Below are 21,462 nucleotides of genomic sequence, written 5' to 3' on the forward strand. Positions count from 1 at the left end.
GACATCGGGTGAAGAGAGGATCTTTTAGTTTCAGCTCTCGAGCACTGTACTATTACGCCACATGACATAATATCTACAGCGCAGCAACAGTTTCTACTGGGCTATGTGGTTGTTTATGCTCAATACAATCCCCCTCCTGCCCCTATCTAACCCTATCAGAAGACAACACTAAAATAAAAGCAAAATACTGTGGATGCTGGAGATCTGAAATAAAAACAGAAAGTGCTGAAGAAAATCCCAGCAGGCCTGACAGCGTCTGTGGAGAGAGAAACAGAGTTAGCGTTTTAAGTCCAATATGATGCTTCTTTGGGAGAATAGTCATACTGGACTCGAAACGTTAACTCTGTTTTTCTCTCCCTACAGAGGCTGTCAGACCGGCTGAATTTTTTCAGCATTTCTGTTTGCATTCCCTATCAGAAGACAGTTCTGTCAATCCTGTTTAAAAGAAAAACCCTCAAAACTGTTTGCAAACTCCACTCTGATATGGCCCACTTGTGATTACAGTAGCAGCAGTGTGTACCATCTACAAGGTGCACTGCAGGAACTCACCAAGGCTCCTTAGACAGCACCTTCCAAACCCACGACCACTACCATCTAGAAGAACAAGGGCAGCAGACACATGGGAGCACCACCACCTGGAAGTTCCCCTCCAAGTCACTCACCATCCTGACTTGGAAATATATCGCCGTTCCTTCACTGTCGCTGGGTCAGAATCCTGGAACTCCCTCCCTAACAGCACTGTGGGTGTACCTACACCACATGGACTGCAGCGGTTCAAGAAGGCAGCTCACCACCACTTTCTCAAGGGCAACTAGGGATGGGCAATAAATGCTGGCCCAGCCAGCGATGCCCACACCCCGTGAATGAATAAAGAAAAAAGTAGCTACCATGCCTTCACTCCCCTCATCTAAGCCATTGATGTAAATTGTAAATAGTTGAGACTCCAGCACAGACCCCTGTGGGAATCCACTCATTACATCCTGCCTATCAGAAAATGACCCATTTGTGCATACTCTCTGTTTTCTCCTAGCCAGCCAATCTTCTATCCAGGCTAATATGTTACCCCCTACATTGAGCTTTTATTTTCCACAATAACCTTTGATGTGGCACCTTATCAAATGCCTTCTGCAAATCCAAGTACTGTACATCTACAGGCTCCCCTTTATCCACGGTCCAAGTTGCTCCTCCAAAGAACTCCAATAAATTGGTTAAACATGATTTCCCTTTCGCAAAACCATGCTGACTCTTCCCAATTACCTTGAGTTTTTCCATGTGCCCAGCCATAACCTCCTTAATGATCGATTCTAGCACCTTCCCCATGACAGACATCAAGCTAACTGGCCTATAGTTTCCTGTTTTCTGCCTCCCTCCCTTCTTGACTAGAGGGGTTTTATTTGCCACTTTCCAGTCTAATGGAACCTTTCCAGAATCTAGGGAATTTCGGAAAATTAACACCAACGCATCTACTACCTCATTAGCCACCTCTTAAGACCCTAGGATGTAGTCCATCAGGACTTGGTTGTCATCCCACAGTTTGCTCAGTAAGGCTTCCCTATTGATTGTAATTTCAGCAAGCTCCCCTCTCCCTTCCACCTCTTGATTTGTGGCTATTACTGGAATGTTTTGTATCCTCTGTAGGGAAGAAAGAAGCAAATTATTTGTTCATTTCATCCGCCATTTCCTTATTATCTACCATTAACTCCACATTCTCACTCTGTAGAGGACCAATACTCACTTACTCTTTTTAAATACGTGAAGCTCTTGCTATCCAATTTTGCATTTCTAGCTAGCTTCCTCTCTGATTAACCTTTTAGTCATTCCCTGCTGTTCTTTATATTCTGACCAATCATCTGACCTGCCACAGTTATAAGCTTTCTCCTTAAGTTTTATGCTTTCCTTAACTACTTTAGTTAATCAAGAATAGTGTGTCTTCCCCTTAGAATATTTCTTTATAGTAGGAATAGACATATTCTGAAATATCCCCTTAAATGTCTCCCCCTGCTCCTGTATTGATCTATCCTCTAGCCTAGTATCCCGTTCACTTCAACCAGCTCAGCCCTCTTGCCCACATGGTTTCCCTTATTTAAGTTTAAAATACTAGTCTTAACCCACTCTTCTCTCTTTCAAACTGGATGTAAATTTCAATTATGTGGTCACTACTACCTAGGGGTGCCTTTACCCTGAGGTCATTAATAAATCCTGTCACATTACACAATAATAAGTCTAATATAACCCGCTCTCTGGTTGGCTCCAGAATGTGCTGCTCTAAGAAACTATCTCGAAAACATTCTACGAACTCCTCAGCTAGGCCACTACTGCCAATCTGATTTTTCCAGTTTGTGTGTAGATTAAAATCACCCATGATTATTGTCGTCCCTTTATCACAAGCACCCAATATTTCTTCTTGTGTACTTTGTCCTACATTGTGATTACTACATTTGGGGGCCTGTAGACCACTCCCACTAGTGACGACTTTCCCCTACTATTCCTTATCTCTACCCAAAGCGCTCCTACATCCTGATCTCCTGAACCAAGGTCATTTCCAACTATTACACCAATGCCATTCTTAATCAACAGTGCTGCCCCTCCACTTTTACCTAGTTTCCTATTCTTCTTGAATGTTATATACCCCTCTGTATTGAGGACTGAATCCTTGTCATCCTGCAGCCATGTCTCTGTAATGGCTATCAGATCATATTTATTTATCTCAATGTGTGCTATCTATTAATTTACTTTGTTATGAATGCTATCTGCATTTAGATACAGAGCCTTTAGTTTTGCCTTTTTGTTACGTTTGTAACATCTAGTCTTGACTGTTGCTTCATTTTTAGGTTTTTCTCCCCTTCCCTTCCTGCCATTCTCTGACCCTCATTTCTCATATTACCACTTTGCTCCCTTGCTTTAACTCTACCCCATGATTTGCAACACCTGCCCAAGCTTGATCCCTCACCCCCCTTTGTTTAGTTTAAACCCCTCTCTACTTCCCTAGTATGTGGCTCGCTACGACACTGGTCCCAGCACGGTTCAGGTGTAGACCGTCCCAACAGTACAGCCCCCACTTTCTCCAATACTGATGCCAGTGCCACACGAACCACAACCCACTTCTCCCACGCCAGTCTTTGAGCCACGCATTCATCTCTCTAATCTTATTTGCCCTATGCCAATTTGCACGTGCCTCAGGTAATAATCCAGAAATTATTACTTTTGAGGTTCTGCTTCTTAATTTGGTACCTAACTCCTCATACTGACAATGCAGAACCTCCTTCCTTGTCCTGCCTATATCATTGGCACCGACATTGACCACGACAGCTGGATCCTGATCCTCCCATTGCAACTTCCTCTGCAGCCCTGAGCAGATGTCCCGAGATGTCTGGAACTGGGCAGGCAACACAGCTGTCTGGACTCTCTCTCTTTGCTGCAATGAAGTGTCAATCCCCCTCACTATACTGTCCCTACCACTATACTCCTATTTTCTCCCCCAGTTTGAACGGCTTCCCATGCCATGCCCAGCCTGCTCATCCAGCTTGCAGGTCTCCCCTTCGTCCGCACAAGTTTTGAGCACCTCAAACCCTTTGGCAATGGCAAAGTCTGAGGCTGCTCCACTCCTGTCTCTCAGTCCCTTTACCTGCTTCACTGATGGTCATATCCTCTTGTCCCTCACCGTTTGCCAAAGCAGACGATCCTATTCTAAAAGGTGTGACCGTCTTCTGGAGCAAAGTGTCCAGGTATTTCTCGCCCTCTCTTACGTTGTGCATTGTCTGCAGTTCGGCCTCCTGATCAATAATCCTGATCCGGAATTCCTCAAGCTGCTTACGCTTTCTGCAGGCGTCTTTGTCCTGGATCGCCTTGGCATCCAAAAGTGCCCACATTCCACAGCTGCAAAATAACACCTGTTTGGATTGGTATGTTATTTAGTTAATTCAACTACTCTCTTAATTAATTTAGAATAATTCCCATGTATGCTGCAATTTACTGTACTGAGGGACAATGCGCAAAGTAAGAGAGGGTGAGAAATACCTGGACACTTTGCTCCAGAAGACGGTCACACCTATTAGAATAGGGTCGTCTGTTTTGGCCAATGATGAGGGACAAGAGGATATGACCATGAGTGAAGCAGGTAAAGGGACTGAGAGTCAGGAGTGGAGCAGCCTCAGACTTTGCCATTGCCAAAGGGTTTGAGGTGCTCAAAACTTGTGCGGACGAAGGGGAGAACTGCAAGCTGGATGAGCAGGCTGGCCATGGCATGGTAGGCCATTCAAGCTGGGGGAGCAAATAGGAATATAGTGGCAGCAGGGGACAGTATAGTGAGGGGGATTGACACTGTTCTCTGCAAAGAGTGAGAGTCCAGACAGCTGTGTTGCCTGCCTAGTTCCAGAGCTCGGGACATATGCTCAGGGCTGCAGAGGAAGTTGCAATGGGAAGATCAGGATTCAGCTGTCGTGGTCAATGTAGGTGCCAATGATATAGGCAGGGCAAGGAAGGAGGTTCTGCATTGTCAGTGTGAGGAGCTAGGTACCAAATTAAGAAGCAGAACCTCAAAAGTAATAATCTCTGGATTATTACCTGAGCCACGTGCAAATTGGCATAGGGCAAATATTAGAAGGATGAATACATGGCTCAAAGACTGGCGTGGGAGAAGTGGGTTGTGGTTTGTGTGGCACTGGCACCAGTACTGGGGAAAGTGGGGGCTGTACCATTGGGACGGTCTACACCTGAACTGTACTGGGACTAGTGTTGTAGCGAGCCACATACTAGGGGAGTACAACCTACAATAAAACTAAAGGTTATACAATTCTTAATTGCACTGGTATGTATATTAGGTATTTATTTTGACTGTTTTATTTTATATTTATTTTATTTTAGTTTTAATTTATAGATCCACCTTAAGTGCTGTGTCCTAACTTGCCTATTAATACACTGTCCCTTACACAAAACACTTACCGGCTAATTAACTTCCTAGTTTCCTGTGGTGTCACAGTTGGTCTTTTTTACTCTGTTTCTCCAGCAGCCAAGATGCAACTCCCTATTGCCTCTTTTCAGCTCCCAGGTAAGAAAGGCTGCGCTCCAATCCCCGGGCTCTATTTATGTCGCTCCCGATTCCTGAATACCTCTGTTCAGCTCCCAGGTGGGAAAGGTCGCACTCCAATCCCCGGGCTCAATTTATACCACTCCCGATTCCCGACTGCCTATGTTCAGCTCCCAGGTTCACCTGGCAAAGATCGTGCATCTCACAGATACTTTAATCTCCACTTCAATCCTTTAGGTAGCCAACCAGTAATGGTATGGTATCAAGGATGAGGGATCAGTTGTGTAGAAGGATTAAAGAAGCTGGGGTTGTTCTCCTTTGAGCAGAGAAGGTTAAGGAAGATTTAACCGAGGGATTTTAATAGAGTAAATCTGGAGAAACTGTTTCCGTTTGCATGAGGGTCAGTACCAGGGGACACAGAATTAAGATAATTGCCAAAAGAAAGTGAGATGGAGATACTTTTATGATCTGGAGTGCACTGCCTGAAAGAGTGGTGGAAGCAGATTCATTAGGAACTTCCAAAGGGAATTGGATGAATACTTGAAAAAATATTGTGCAGGGCTATGGGCAAAGATCAAAGTAATCAGACTAATTGGATAGCTCTCCCAAAGAACTGGCACAGGCATAATGGACCAAACAATCTTCTGTTGGCCATGTATTGATCTATAAAGCCTCTCTCTCTTCCCTAGTCCTGCTCCTTTGATACGCAGCATGCTTGGGTAGCATTACGATCATGATGGATGACGTCTGGACTTCCTACACCTCAGAATCTCAACTGCATCTTCTTTGTAAACGGGGTTGAAAATTATTGAACAGTCTGACCTATAGTTATATCTTATTAAAGTGCACAAGTATCCAATATCCTGCCCATGTCAACAAGTGCTTCTTCCATTCCCTTTGGGGAGGTGTCAGCTGTGGCTCAGTTCATAGCACCCTCGCCTTTGAATCAGAGGGTTGTGGGTTCATGTCCCACTCCCGGAAACCAAGAACTGTGATTGTACTCGAAAAGAGTTGCAATCTGTGACTGTTGGTAACTCGAAAGAGTTTCCATTCCCTTTGGCACAGCTGCACTATCTGACTGCGCGCTATATACTGTAAAATGTAAGTGAACGACGGGGAAGGAGGGGTGAGGGGAGATGGGACGGGGGCTTTAATTGGCATCTCTCAAAAGGAACCGTTAAGCACAGACTTGAAGATGGTAGCATAGTGGTGTTATTTCTGAACTAGTAATCCATAGATCCAGACTTTTGCTCTGGAGATGAGAGTTCAAATCCCACCACGGCAGCTAGGCAAATTTAGATTCAATTAATAAATCTGGAATAAAATGTCAGTCTTATTAGCAATAATCATGAAACTACCAGATTTGTTGTAAAAACCCATCTGGGCCACTAATGTCCTTTAGGAGAGGAAATCTGCCATCCTTACCTGGTCTGGCGGACATGTGGCTCCAGATCCACAGCAATGTGGTTCACTCTTAACCACCCTCTGAAATGGCCTACCAAGCCACTCAGTTGTATAGGCAGCTCACCTTCTGAAGGGCAAGTGGGAATGAGCAATAAATGCTGGCCTTGCCAGTATTGCTTACATCCCAGGAACAAAAAAAATGTTTTGAGGGCTGGAATGCCACACATTAGATTTCCAAGCCACTCTTAAGCTCAAAATTGCAAATCATTGGTGAGTGCGTTTCTGCAACACTCATTTCTGTGGGTTGGGACTTTCCTCACTACATATCGAGTCTGATGTCAGTTTCAGTGGGAAGGTGTATTTCTGACGCTGTTACTCAATAGCTGTGTTAATTTGTAAATTGAAGCCTAACGTGTGTGAATGGTACAGAGTAAAGTTCTGCTGTCACGCGTGGTAAACTGTTATTGATGCTTTATTTTGGGATGTTAGGCCCCTCGGATGAATGGCAGAGTGAGGCACAATCCACCTACACAAAAGAGGTGCATCACCGCTTCAAACGCGACCTAGAGCACTGGCATGGTAGAAAGACCGATGAATTGGGTATGTATAATTTCTCACCAGTTGTGTCCCCTCCGCGTGTCATTCCTGTTCCAGACATGATTCCCTGCCTCGTCAATGACACCGTGTAACAAGGATCTGAATGAGTAAAGTTGATGGGGTGAGATGGGGAGGTGCCTCTTACTAGTTGTACCCTTTTCACCACTGCCATGCCCCTCCGCAGTTATCCCACAGTTTGGCTTTGTTAGTCACCACCATCCCTGAACCTACACACAAATGCCCTATCCACATGTGAGTCTTGACAGGAATCCATTTTTTGGTCCTGTACCTATGTATCTGTCGTTGGTTAGGATCAGGGACTTTGGCTCTTGCTATCTAGCCCCTGGGTGGCTGTAGCCAATTATTGGTGTTTCTACCACTGGCTCTGCTGAAATTGACCAGACCAGCAAAGATTGGGGGACGGCAAGGATTGATTGCATTTTTTTTTTTTGAAGCCATCAAGAGAGCACAAAGCAAACTGTCGCAGATGCTGAAATAAGATGCTCTAAACACTCAGCAGCTCGGGTAGCATCCGTGGGTGTGTAATTCTTGTTTTCCCATTCTTTCTGATAACTTGCGCATTCCTCTGAGCTGTATACCAGCCAAACGCTTAAATCAGCTATTCTCTCCTTCTGGTGGTCACGTGGCCACAGGATTCTGCAAAGGGATATTGATAGGTTAAGCGGGTGGGCAAAAATTTGGCCCATGGCATATAATGTGGGGAAATGTGAGGTTGTCCACTTTGGCAGAATAGAGAAGCAGATTATCATTTAAATGGATAGAGACCGCAGAATGCTGTGGTATAGAGGTACCTGGGTATCATTGTACATGAATCACAAAATGTTAGTATGCAGGTACAGCAAATAATTAGGAAGGAAAATGGAATATTGGCCTTTATTGTGAGGGGAATGGAGTGTAAAAGTAGGGAAGTCTTGCTACAACTGTACAGAGCATTAGTGAGGCCACACCTGGAGTGCTGTGTACACTTTTGGTCTCCTTACTTAAGGAGGGACATAATTGCATTGGAGGAAGTTCAGAGAAGGTTCACTCAGCTGATTCTTGGGATGAAAGGGCTTATCTTATGAGGAAAGGTTGAGCAGGTTGGGCCTATACACTCATTGGAGTTTAGAAGAATGAAAGGTAATCTTACTGAAACATGAAGATTCTGAGGGACTTGACAGGGTAAATGCTGAGAGGATATTTCCCCTTATGGGGGAATCTAGAACTCGGTTTCAAAATAAGGGATCTCCCATCTAAGATGTAAATGAGGAGGAATTTCTCCTCTGAGGGTCATTAGTGTTTGGAATTCTCTTCCCCAGAGAGCAGTGGAGGCCGGATCATTGGATATAACCCCAGGCTGAGTTGGACAGATTTTTGATCAACAAGGGAGTCAAGGGTTATGGGAACAGGCAGGAAAGTGGAGTTAAGGCTCAATCAAATCAATTATGATCTTATTGACCAGCAGAACAAGCTCAAGGGGCTGAGTGGCCTACTCCTTTTTCTGATGTTCTTATCATTTCTCATGTCGGTTAATTCCTCCTGCTGTCTGCCCTATCACAGACCTTCCCTTTTGTTCTTTTCCTGGTCTCACCTGCTTTTCTTCGCTTCTGTACTCTCTTACAAGCTGTTATTCCTCTTAGCTTTTCAACAGAACTGGAAGAAGTTTTGGACCTAAAACATTAACTCTGTTTCTCTCTCCACAGCTGCTGCCTGACCTGCTGAGCATTTCCCGCATTTTCTCTTCCTATTTTCAGATTTCCACCATCTGCAACGTTTTGCTTTCGTAGCCACACAATGTTTCCATAAACACAGCACCACATGGAGTTACCAGGCCCTTTTTTAAAAGTCTTTAATCTCATCCAGTCCGTTCAATGATCTCAGTTGTTGGTCCGGGGATGTGTTGAGTGGAGCCCGGACGGTTCCTCTCCCCAGAATGGTGCGAGAGTGGCCCCAGGCTGCTGTTAACTCATCTCTTGGTTGCTACAAAGGGGATGACGGGATTGTGAACAATGGCCAACTGTTACTCTTCAAAGTGGTGCCCAGCAAGACTCTAGGAGATGGCCGCACCTGTGCTTTTGGAATATTTTTCGGACTGGTGCACGAAGGGAGTGGGGGAGGGTTGTGGGTGAGGTGGAGGCCTTGGAGTTTTCCATTCAAAGCCTACCAGTGAGTTGAGGAGATCTTCAACGGGGGAATCCTTCCCTCCTTTTTACATCTTTTTAAAAAAAAAAATAGGTTAAGGAAAATGATTCAATTCACACGTTTGCATCTTGACACTGGCAAGGCTGTCTGTCATCTCTTTAGGTCGCTGGGTTGAGCTGAGTCTTGTTAATCAGAAAATGAAGAAAGCACTAAAGGAGCTGGAGAAACAATTGGAGAACACTTAGAACAGCCAAGGACATAAAACAATGAAACAAAATCGCGTCTCGTTTGTCTGTTTTGTGCGATTTAAAAAGAATTTCTCGTGACCTCATTCTCATTTTGAATGAGGGAAATTGTAAGATAAGCATGAGGGTGAAAGATGGTTCCAGCAGACATGGGTCTTCATCGGGCAGAGACCATCTGCGGCGGTCCCCATCCCCATTTCTCCATTTCCTGCGTCCATTGGACAGCCAGGGAGTATATGGCTGTCGCCTGGTCCCTGAGACCCTTATCCAACATCAAACATTCCAAGACTGGTCCTCATTTCACCTGCCTTGGAAAGATAAAAGTCTGACTGGATCTATCCAGTCTAAACTCAAGATTATCTGGCTTCAGAATTGAGTTACCCAAACGTGTAAAATTAGGCTCTGGGAACCTGGTCATTAATAAAGAGCTGTTTTACAGATTTGGTTTATTTTATGCAGTGAGTTTCATGAGGTATGAATTACATAAGAACATGAGAAATAGGAGTAGGGGTAAGTTAATTGCCACCTGGGCCTGCTCTGCCATTTAATAAGATCATGGCTGATTTTCTACTCAACGCTACCTTCCTGCACTATTACCATATCAATTGAATCCTTTAGTATCCAAAGAATCTTCTGACTTCTGACTACTCAACGACTGATCATCAGCAGCCCCCTGGGGTAGAGAATTCCAAAGATCCACAACCGTTCGAGGGAAGAAATTTCTCTTCGCCTCATCCTAATGATTGACCCCTTATTCTGAGACTGTGATCCCATGTTGTAGATCTCCCAGTCAGGGAAACATCCTCTGTGTTGCTCCTGTTATGACCGTAAAGAATTTTATAATTTTCAGTGAGACCACCTCTCCCCTAAATTCAAGGGAATATAGACCCAGTGAATATCTTCTCATAGGGCAACCCTTCCATTACAGGAATAAGCCTGGGGAACCTTCATTTCACAGCTATTTTTAGTTTTATTTTTACAAATAATTGCTTGGTAGTACAGAACTTGTGTATTGCTGAAAAAAAGAGATATGCCATCAAAGCTTTTCATTTAGGATAGCTCGCAAGAATTTTCCAACAGTAACAGGTGAACAACGATTTATACTGCATGAGAAGAGAGTGCTGATTGGTTGGAAAATGGAGCCTGATTGATGGAGGTGTTACCATAGAGAATGCAGCGTGAAACAGTTAACTGCCTAGCTTTGTTCAAATTCAAACTGGGCAGGTCGACGCTGATTGGTCAAGCCATTGCCTTGGGGAATGAACCAGGGAATTACTGTTTTATTTTTTGCCTTATATATGTAGCATGGCTAGGGGCCCATTTGCAAACTCACCTCCCTTTATCTGTGGTCTCTCAGAGTTAATGACCTGACTCAAGTGATGTTGAGTTCTGGATTGCATTTTTGCGCACTCTCGTTTCTCGCTCCATAATGAGAGGCGGCAGGGAAATACTACAAAACACCATCTTGCATCCAAAATGGAAAACATGAAGGATCTGTGTTGAACCATCTGCTCTTTTCTCTATTGATAGTGAGGTGTCTGGCCTCCACTTGACAACTACCCTTAGCAAAGCGATTGTGATTAGGCTGTGGGAGTGGGGGGTGGGGGTTGTTAGTCATTGACAAATGTCACTTTAGCCTGTACCAGAGTATTTCTGAAAGTGGGTCTCAGGCAAGGCCCTAATTAGGATTGTGGCCTTCTACAAAAGCCTAGTGAGTAACTTGGGTTACATAAAAGAGTTTCAACTCTTAAAACTTGCCTCCCCATCACCATAAAATCACGAGTTATTTGGCCTGGGTTTGAATGGAGAGCACCAATTAAAAGCAAAGTATTCAAAACCACCATGGAGCCCTACGTACATTTGGTGAGATCACACCTGGAATACTGTGTACAATTATGGTCTTACCTAAGGAAGGATATATTTGCCTTGGAGGGAGTGCATTGAAGCTTCAATAGTTTGATTCCTCGGTTGAGATGGTTGGCTTATGGGGAGGAATTGAGTAGAACAAATCTATATTCCTTGGAGTTCAGAAGAATAAGAAGTGATCTCATTGAAATGTATACAATTCTTGGAGGGCTTAACAAGGTTTTTATTCATTCATGGAATATGAGCATTGCTGGCTTTTTGAAAAAACAATCCATTTGCAGGATGTGGGTGTTGCTGGCTAGGCCAGGATTTGTCCCTCCCTTATTGCCCTTGAGGGTCGATGCTGTCAAAGGCTGTTTCCCTTGGCTGGAAAGCTGAGAATTAGGAGTCCCAGTATCAGGATAAAGGGTCAGCCATTTAGCACTGAGTTGAGGAGAAATTTCTTCCCTTCCCCACCGCCGCCCCCACCAAGGTCTTTGGAAATGGTTATGGATGCTCACTCCAGAAGTATATTTGAGATTTTGGGGCACTAATGGAATCGAGGGTTATAGGGATGGGGCAAGAAAGTTGACTTGAGCTAGATAGGTCATGATCGTCTTGAATGGTGGAGCAGGTTCAAGGGTCCTATTCCTATTTCTTATGTTCTTAGTGTGCTGTTGGCCACAGGCGTATCATTGGGAAGAACACAGGTTGGTGTCCAATGGACTTTGTGCACAGAATAGTTGTGGTTACCAGTCTTTGTCACTAGAGACTGTGAAAGTGTTGGCTTTAAAGGACACATCTAATTTAGTTATGAACTTTTTGTCAGGCAAGTAGTTTCCTTTGTGGAAATTTATCCAACAGCTTTAAAATCCTGATTATGTATTGTTAAATTTTCCACTTGTCCGACTGTGAGCTGTTTTACTGATGTATTAATGAGGTGAATTCTAGTTTTTCTCTGGTGTGATTCATTAAACTCACGCAAGAATTACAGTATGGGACTGAGGTTCTCAGTTCACGCTGTTAATGTTGTCCTTTACCCTCTACTTGAGCACTAAACCTGTTCTGGTGCATTTGCCCTGCCCCCATATTCCTTAATTCCCCCATTTCCTATTTAGCCTACTTTTAAAAGTTGAGACAGCCTCTGCTTCAATCAGTGACTGTAGCAGAATATCACTCAGCCTCGCAACCCTAGGCACAAAAAAATTCTTCTGCTCTCTGCCCTAAATCTTTTTTGCAATTAATCGTACTTCCATCAAATTACAGAATTGTAGAAGCTCATGGAGTGGAGGAAGGCCATTCAGCCCATCGTGTCCATGCCAACTGACAAAGAGCCATCCAGTCTAACTCTACTTTCCAGCCCTTGGCCCATAGCCCTTAGGTTGCGGTACTTCATGCCTGTCTGAGTACTTTTTAAATGGTATGAAGATTTCTGCCTCGACTGCCTTTTCAGGCAGTGAATGTCCTGCCAGCCTCTGGATGAAAACATTTCCCCTAGCATTCCTTCTAAAGCCCCTACCTCTTATGCTAAATTTATGTCCCCTATTTATGGACCCTTCAACCAAAGGGAATAGATCCTTCTGATCCACTCTCTCTAGACCTTTATCTAGGCCTTTATAGATTTCAATTAGATCTTCCCTTTGTTACAAAGAAAGCAACCCCAGCCTATCCAATCTTTCCTCATAACTAAAATTTTCCAGTCTAGGCAACACCCTTGTTATCCTCTTCTGTACCCTCTCTAGTGCAATCGTATCTGCTCTTTTATTCTGGATCCCTCCACTACACAAGACAGCCTGTTCCTTCTACTCTATCCCAACCCTTCAAACTTTTAAATTAAACCATCAAATCATCCCCTCACCGCCTCTGTCATTTTGGAAATGGCTCCAATTTTTAATAAGCTTTCTATATTTGTATTTCCTCATCCCAGGCAGCCTCCGTGAAAAGGAAAGCAGAAAATTCTGAAAATACTCAGCTGGCCTGGCAGCTTCTGTTTAGAGAGAGAGACCGAGACAGAGACAGAGAGAGACAGGGAAACAGAGTTGACGTTTCAGAAATTTTGATGGAAGACCATTGAACGTCATTGTTCACTCTTCAAAGCTGCTGCCAGACCGCCTGAGTGTTTTCAGCTTTTTTCTGTTCTTGTTTAAGATTTCCAGCATCTGTAGTATTTTATTTCTGTTGTAGCATCCTAGGAAATGTCTGTTACTCCTCAACGTTTCGACGGAGATTGAGGATCGAGGAGCGACTTGATAGAAGTTTACAAAATTATGAGTGGCATGGACAGAGTGGATAGTCAGAAGCTTTTTCCCAGGGTGAAAGAGTCAATAACTAGGGGACATAGATTTAAGGTGAGAGGAGAAAACTAAAGAAGAGATGTGCGGGGCAAGTTTTTTTACGCAGAGGGTAGTGAGTGTCTGGAATTCGCTGCCAGAGGAGGTGGTGGAAGCAGGTACGATAGTGGTGTTTAAGAGGCAGCTTGACAAATACATGAATAGGATGGGAATAGAGGGATACGGACCCCGGAAGTGCAAAATGTTTTAGTTTGACAGGCAATATGATCGGCGCAGGCTTGGAGGGCCGAAGGGCCTGTTCCTGTGCTGTACTTTTCTTTGCCCTTTGTTCTTTCTTTGTTTCCTTAGCGTTCTTTATCTTAAGCATGGAAAACAAAGAGCGCACAGTCTCCAGTTGTACCCTTACTATAATTTTATGTAGATACGTTCTGAAGTTTTAACTCTTATATTCTGAATGTTCTTATTCATTTTTCGGTGTAGTTACTGTGTTGGTTAAGGGATAAATATTAACCAGGACACCAGGGAGAACTCCCTCATACATCAGGCTGTGTCAAGGGAACTTTTGCATTTATCTGAGAGGACAGATGGTACCTCTGATTTCATGTCCCGTTCATAATGGCACCTCCAACAGTGCAGCACTCCCTCAGTACTGCCTGGGGGGTGTCAGCTCAGATTTTGGGGAGTGTCAGCTCAGATTTTCTGCTTGAGTCTCTGGGGTGGGATGTGAACCCTGGAATCTTCTGACTTAGAGGCTAGAGGGAGCACGCTACCAACTGAGCCACAGCTGACGATGAATGTCACTGCGGGGAAAATCTGAGAGCAAAATTAGATTGACATTTGAGAAACTGGAGGATTGTTTGGGTCACTTTCCTCATTCTGCTGTTTAAAGGTGTCTGGACCACAGAGCTGCTGGCCTGCGAGAGGCTGTCGCGAACCCTCCAGCAGGACTTTGAAGAGCGGCCGAAATTAACAAAGAACTGGCCTTCCGTCATCTCCACACTCGGACCAGGCGATCCCGCTGTGCAACCGCAGCCCAGGCCACCCAAAGCACTGAGGAAGGCCATCCCCAAGCCAAAGAAAATCACCCCAAAGCTAGAAGGCACCACCGCAAAGCCGGGGACTGCAGTGGTGACCGAGCACCGAGAAGAAATCAAAACACCAGCTGGGAGAAATGTTGAAAAGGACGAGTCGTTCTGGGAATTTTATAACCAGCCTCTGCCTCTACCATAAACCAGAGACTGCAGGGTCCGTCGGCTTCATAAAAGACACGCTTGCATTTATGTAGCGCTTTTCACAACTGCAGGGCGCCCCAAACCACTTTACAGTCAATGAAGTACTTTTGAAGTGTAGTCACTGTTGAAATGTGGGAAACGCGGCTAATTTTGCGCACAACACGCTTGCACAAATAGCAATGTGATAATGACCAGAACGACTGTTACTGTGATGTCGGCTGTGGAATAAATATTGACCCGGATACCGGGGAGAGCACCCTACTCTTCTTCGAATTAATGATATGGGATCTTTTACATTCAGCAGGGAGCACCTCTCTGCTTTTAAAGAATGAAATCGTCATGGAGTGCGGAGGGGGGAGGGGATTGGGGGAAGTTCACACAGGAACTGAGTCCACATTGAGATCACTTGTCAATATTGAATCATTTGGCGGTCGTCTCACATCGTACTCGCACTTTCATCCTATCGAGTTTCATTCCTACTGAAGAGTTTTCATAGAGTAGAGAGGGTGAAACTTTCCACTGGCAGAAGAGGGTCAGTTTTCATAGAGTAGAGAGGGTGAAACTTTCCACTGGCAGAAGAGGACACTGATTTAAGATAATCAGCAAAGATAAATGCAGGAGGGACATGGTGCAATTTTATTAAGGTATACTGAGTTGTCGTGATCTGGAATGAACTTCCTGAAAAACCAAACGTAATCATATTCAGTAGTAACTTTCAAAAGGGAATTAGATAAATATTTGAAAAGGAGAAATTTTGAAGGGTTCAGGTGAGTGGAACTAATTAGATTGCCCCTTCAAAGAACTGGAACATACACAATGGGCCCAATTACCCCCCTGTATGATACTGAGTCTGTACTTTCAGCTTGCTCATGTTTTATTAATTATTTACTCACTGTTTAAAAAAGAGACTCTTTTTGTGGAAGCTTTCCTTTTGCACTCATCAGGACAATTTGCAAGAATACCCATGTGAAGGGAGCAACATACAATTGCGAATTTTTGCGAATTGTGCTGATGAGTGCAAGACAAAAAGCTTCAACAAAAAAAGTCTCTTTTTGTTCAGCAATACTGAAGTTCTGTACTACCAAACGACTATTTACTAATTAACTATTTCTCTTAGAGTGTTGGCCGGTCTAGGGAAATAACCAAATCCTCGCGATTTGGATAACCACCAGCTTTGGATATTTCAGCTTGTGCACTGTGGCACTGGAACAACCACTAAAATTGTATTAACAATGCTGCTCTGATGTCAGAGGAGCTATTATTATTAGTAACGTTAAGGGTCAAATATAAATCCCAGAAACATCATTTACGTGGAGGTGAAACAATTTTGACTTTTATTCAACCTGCTTTGCACCCTTCTGCATCACAAGCCTTTCCCTTAATGTCTGCCCTGTCTCTAAAAACAAATTATAATTTCAACCTCTTCCATTTTTCATTAGCATTTTCCTTCTATAACCAGGGGCCATGAAGAGCGGGTGGAGTTGAGGCAGAAGATCAGTTGTGATCATCTTGATTGGCGCTGGAGGCACTGAAAGGTTAACTCCTGCACCTGGTTTTTATTTATATGAACGTGAAGCAGTCGATCTTTAGACACAGTCATGAGAATGTGGACCTCAGTATACAGTTGAGGTAAATAGCAGAGATAGGAATAAGGGGAATATTAATGTCTTGTTCCCATAAATTGGAAATAATCACACTTAGACTCACACTCGGTGAAGATCCATCATTTTATTTGTTGCAGTTCTCCATGTGGTTGGTGGACTGGTACATTGCTCCTTGACACCTGACTGCAGTACAGTAGTAAATGTGGCACCCTGGATGTACATCCTCATAACAATTAGTTCCTAACTCTTAACAAATAATACAACAGTATAAATCACTCTTATAAGAAATATATATATATATATATAATGCCTTTATATCAATATAATTGTCCAATCATTAAGTTTTTTTCTAAATTAAACATTATCAACTTTATAATTAAACTAAACACCTTAAAAGTCTTTTATAGGTTGTTTTCTTTTCTCAAAAACATTATGCATGATATCACTTAGGTGGTCAGATGTCGTGCCCCCATCTTGCAGATCTGGCATTCATCACCCTCAGTGATGAGTTAGCATGCTGCACAGTTCCTTAAATTCCCTGGAAGTGAATTAGGTTGCATTGTCACATATTACTCTTTCAGGAGTACCTTGCTCAGCGAACAGAACTCGTTCTGCTGAGATGATTGTTGTCGCTCTCAGATCTTTTACCTTTCTGATAAAAGGGAACTTTGAGGAGTAGCCTGCAACTATGAGGTACCATTCTTGATTGTCTATGAATAAATCAGTTTCTACGCCATGGTCTGGGTGGTACTTCAGTAGCTATCATCTCCTCTTTCTGCTGCGCACTGCTGTACTTCTGCCATACATTGAATGTAGACACCGTTCTTTCAATGTTTTTTTTAGATGTCAATCCAGTACACAGCTGATCTGGCTCTGAGCTTACACTTCTCCATTCCCATGTGGCCTTCATGTATCTTTCAGAGAAGTTCTTTCTGCATTGTTTTGGAGATGATTATTCTGGATCTGGCTAGCAGAACACCATCTTCCAGTGAGGTGTCATCTCTGATAGACCTGTACTGCTGTATTGCTGGCTGTGTTTGCTGTATCTTGTCAGGCCATCCCTTGATCAATTGCTCAGAGAGCATCTGTGACTCTATCTTTGCTGGTCTCATCTCTAATTTGACTCAGTTTTGGTGGTTTGCGTTCACTAGGTGATGGATTTTTATACCGAGATCTTTTCTTGTAGATCTGCTGCAGTGGGTGACGATCACTATCCACTATATCTTTCTCCCATACAGATATGTATGGAACTTCTCACCTCCATACATGACTGCCAAAAACTCTCTTTCTATGTTGGCATATCTGGTCTCAGCTGATGCTAGAGGTTTGAATGTGAACGCTATCGGCTTTCCCTCTTGCACCAGGGCTGATCCCAGTCCTTTTGTAGAAGCACCGACTTGCAGAGTGACAGGTTTCTTTGTTTAGTATGACAGACTTGTCTCCTTGCCTCTTCTTTGAGTTTGAAGAAACTCCTTTCATATAACTCTGACCACTGGTACTCAACACCATCTCTCGTCAAATCTTGTAGATTTGCTGTGTGTTCTGACATGTGAGAAATGAAAGAACGCATGTACTGGATCAAGCCAAGGAAATTCTATCTTGTCTCTTGGAGCTTCCATCTTAGATGGCTGTGACATTGTCAGAACTCGACTTAACTCCGTCAGGTGTGTACATCGTTCCGAAGAACTGGCATTCTGTCACCTTCACAATGCATTTGTCTTGATCCCAGCTTTCCTGGTTTTCTCCATGGCTTCATGTACATGATAGTCCTGATCTTTCTCATCTATACCGTAGACCTTGATATGATCAGGAATATAGGACTTAGGAGCAGGAGTAAACCATACGACCCTTCAGGCCTGTTCCACTATTTGATAAGATCACAATGGATCTGATCGTGGTCTCAACTCCACGGCCGGAATTTTCCAGCCCATCACGCTGATGGGATCTTCTGGTCCAACCGATGTGAATGAAGATTTTAATGGCTCACTGGCCCCACTGCAGGGGAACCCGCTGCAGGGGTGGCTGGAAAATTCCGGCCCATGTTCCTGTCTGTCCCCCATAACCCTTGTCTATCAAAAATCTGTCTAACTCAGCCTTGAATAAATTTAATGATCCAGCTTCCACTACTTTCTGGGGAAGAGAATTCCACAGACTTATGACACTAGAGAAAAAATTTCTCCTCATCTCTGTCTTAAAAGGGAGACCTGTTATTTTTAACCTGTGACTCCTAGTTCTAGTCCCCCCACAAGAGGGAATATCCTTCTTGTATCCACATGATCAAGTCCCCCTCAGGATCTTATCTGTTTCAATAAGATCATCTTTCATTCTTCTAAACTTCAACGGGTATAGACCTAACCTGCTCAACCTTTCTTCATAAGATAAGCCCTTTATCCCAGGAATTAGTTGAGTGAACCTTCTCTGAACTGCTTCTAATGCAATTATAGGGGACCAAAACTATACACAGTACTTCAGATGTGGTCTCACCAGGGTCCTGTACAGCTGCAGTAATACTTCCCTACTTTTATATTCCCTTCCCCTTGCAATAAACAGCAACATTCCATTTGCCTTCCTAATCACTTGCTGTGTCTGCATACTAACTTTTTGTGATTCATGTACCAGGACACCCAGATCCCTCTGTACCACTGAGTTCTTCAATCTCTTTCTGTTTAAATAGTATGCTGCTTTTCTGTCCTTCTGGCAAAAGTGGACAAGTTCACATTTTTCCACATTATACTCCACCTGCCAAATTTTTGCCCATTCATCTAACTTATCTATAATCCCTTTGTAAACTCTTTATCTCCTCTTGACAACTTTTCTACCTATCTTGGTGTCATTGGCAAATTTAATGACCATAAATTCGGTCCCCTCATTCGTGTAATTGATATAGATTGTAAATAGTTGAGTCCCAGCACTGATTCCTATGTCACTAATTGCCAACCCAAAAAAGGCCCATTTATCCTTACTCTCTGCCTCCTGTTAGCTAACCAATTCCTTATCTATACTAATATGTTACTCCCTCGCTCCCTTATGTAGCAACCTTTACTAAATGTCTTTTGGAAATCCAAATACACCACATCTACAGGTCCCCCTTAATCCACGTTGCTTGTTACTTCTCAGAGAATTCTAATAAATGAGTTAAACCTGGGGCGGAATTCTCCCATCCCGCCTGTGATGGGTTTCGTGGCAGGTGGGAGCAGAGAATCCAGCAAAAAAATCAGAAACCTGCCACCATAAAAACAGGTCGCGATTCTCCCGACGGTGTTTTCATGGTGGGTCAGTCATCCCGCCAACAAGTGGCGCAAACGCCATTTGCGTTCATTAGCATGTCATGAATGCTTACTAAAACTGCCGCTCGCCGGAGTCTTGCTACGTCTTCCAACCTTCCGTCACGCCAGTGGGAAATTACGTCGGCATCAGACCCATTTGAAAAGGGGTGGCATGCACAAGTCGCACCTCAATTTGCTGGTAACGCCGAGGTGAGCGGAACATACCTGCCATAGCGCTGCACCGGTCTTGTTGCGATGGACGCCGCTCTGTTGGGGCTGTAGGGTTGGACTGCTCCTACTATTTGCTTCCATTGTCCTAAGCAACACCACTGTGCTGTGGTACTCATGTAGGCCTCCACTTTCAGAGACTAGCACTTCAACCAGGGGTGGGCTGTGAGGCGAGGGGTCAGGCTGACAAACATGAGGGGGGGCTTTGGGGAGGGAAGACTATGGAATGGCAGTGAGGAGGAAGGGCAAATACGAGGGGGGGCCTTTCTGGGGTTGCCCTCTAAGCTCTTTTTGCTGCCAGAGTGATCAGGAGGCTGCTTAGAAAGAAAGGAGGACGACCTCCTTGTGATGAAAGCCAATGGCTTCATTAGCACTGTTAAAGGACAACACAGGACTCAGTGGCCCCATATCACAGTCATTGTATCTCAAGTGTAACACACAGGAATGTAGAATTTGGGAATACGGGCAATAGTGATGGAGGCACGGCTGTATCGTATATGGCATTCCATCAATGAAGGCCTGTCACGTGTTTACCAGATGTGCCACTCCAATTGGGACAAAGGACATCCTCTCATTGACCATGAGCAATTGATTGGTCATTAATATGCCTCATCAGAGATTGGAGCAGAGAGCTAGGTTGGGTCAATCATCTCACTTAAATTAGCATTCCATTCAAGATGTTACATATCTGTGATGCCATCTTGGTCACCTCTATGTGTGTGCTAGGGCCAAGTGGCATCAGCCACCATGCAAGTAGGACATAAAACTATGGACCCTTACAGTTTCCATACGTTTCATCTTCTGAGCTTCGCTTTCTTGCCCCCTTGAATCATTAATGTCTTCAATGTTTCCTTTCAGAGAGAAGGCAAAAGCAGATATGGATCCAGGGCTCAATGCTGCCTTTGTCAGGGTCATAATGCAATGGAGGAGGCGAAGGAGGGAGAGGTGACTCCGCGCGCAGCTCCAGCTCGAGGCCACGCCCGAGGGAGATGGTCAAGTGGAGCCACAGCCTGAACAGGAGGGTCAGGAGGAGAGACCCAGACATGGGGGTGAATCGCCACACTGAGGGTTTATTGTAGAAGAGTCTCCTATTTACAAATGAGTGAGAGGCAATGCCATGCACATCTGCTCATGTCCCGAGATCTGGTACATCACATATGCCACATTCTTCATGGAGACCTGATGCCACGTGGAGTTGGAGGGTATTCCCTGCCAGTGGCTTTGAAAGTGACTGCTGCACTCCATTTCTTGGCCTCTGGTTCTTTCCAAGGATTGACAGGTGAGCTGTGCGGCATCTTTCAGTCCGCAACTCATCGGTGCCTAAAGGAGGTCACAGTTGCCCTTTACAGGAAGGCCCATCATTATGTCAGGTTTGCTCTGGATGAAGATAGCCAAGCTGCAAGATTCACCGCCTTCACTGCCATCCCAGGCTTCCCAAGAGCGCAGGGTGCAATAGACTGCACCCATGTGGCTATACGAGCTTCATAGCAGCAGCCCCTAATGCCTATAAACTGCAAGGGCTACCATTCCATCAATGTACAACTGGTGTGTGATCACCAGAAGCACATACTGCACGTCTGTG

General features: G+C 44.2%; 1 protein-coding gene across 1 annotated transcript in view; it reads left to right on the forward strand.

Annotated features, from left to right (window-relative positions):
* cimip4 (ciliary microtubule inner protein 4) overlaps positions 1-15,042 on the forward strand; it is a 29,262-nt gene extending 14,220 nt beyond the window's left edge. The window contains exons 4-5 of the mRNA XM_078531599.1: positions 6,920-7,030; positions 14,440-15,042. Coding sequence (XP_078387725.1) covers positions 6,920-7,030; positions 14,440-14,780 — 452 coding nt within the window. The 3' untranslated portion in view covers positions 14,781-15,042. The remainder of the gene's footprint in view (positions 1-6,919; positions 7,031-14,439) is intronic.
* Positions 15,043-21,462: the final 6,420 nt, after the last annotated feature.

The sequence above is a fragment of the Cetorhinus maximus genome, chromosome 29, assembly GCF_964194155.1.
Source record: "Cetorhinus maximus chromosome 29, sCetMax3.hap1.1, whole genome shotgun sequence".
In the NCBI taxonomy this organism is placed as follows: Eukaryota; Metazoa; Chordata; class Chondrichthyes; order Lamniformes; family Cetorhinidae; genus Cetorhinus; species Cetorhinus maximus.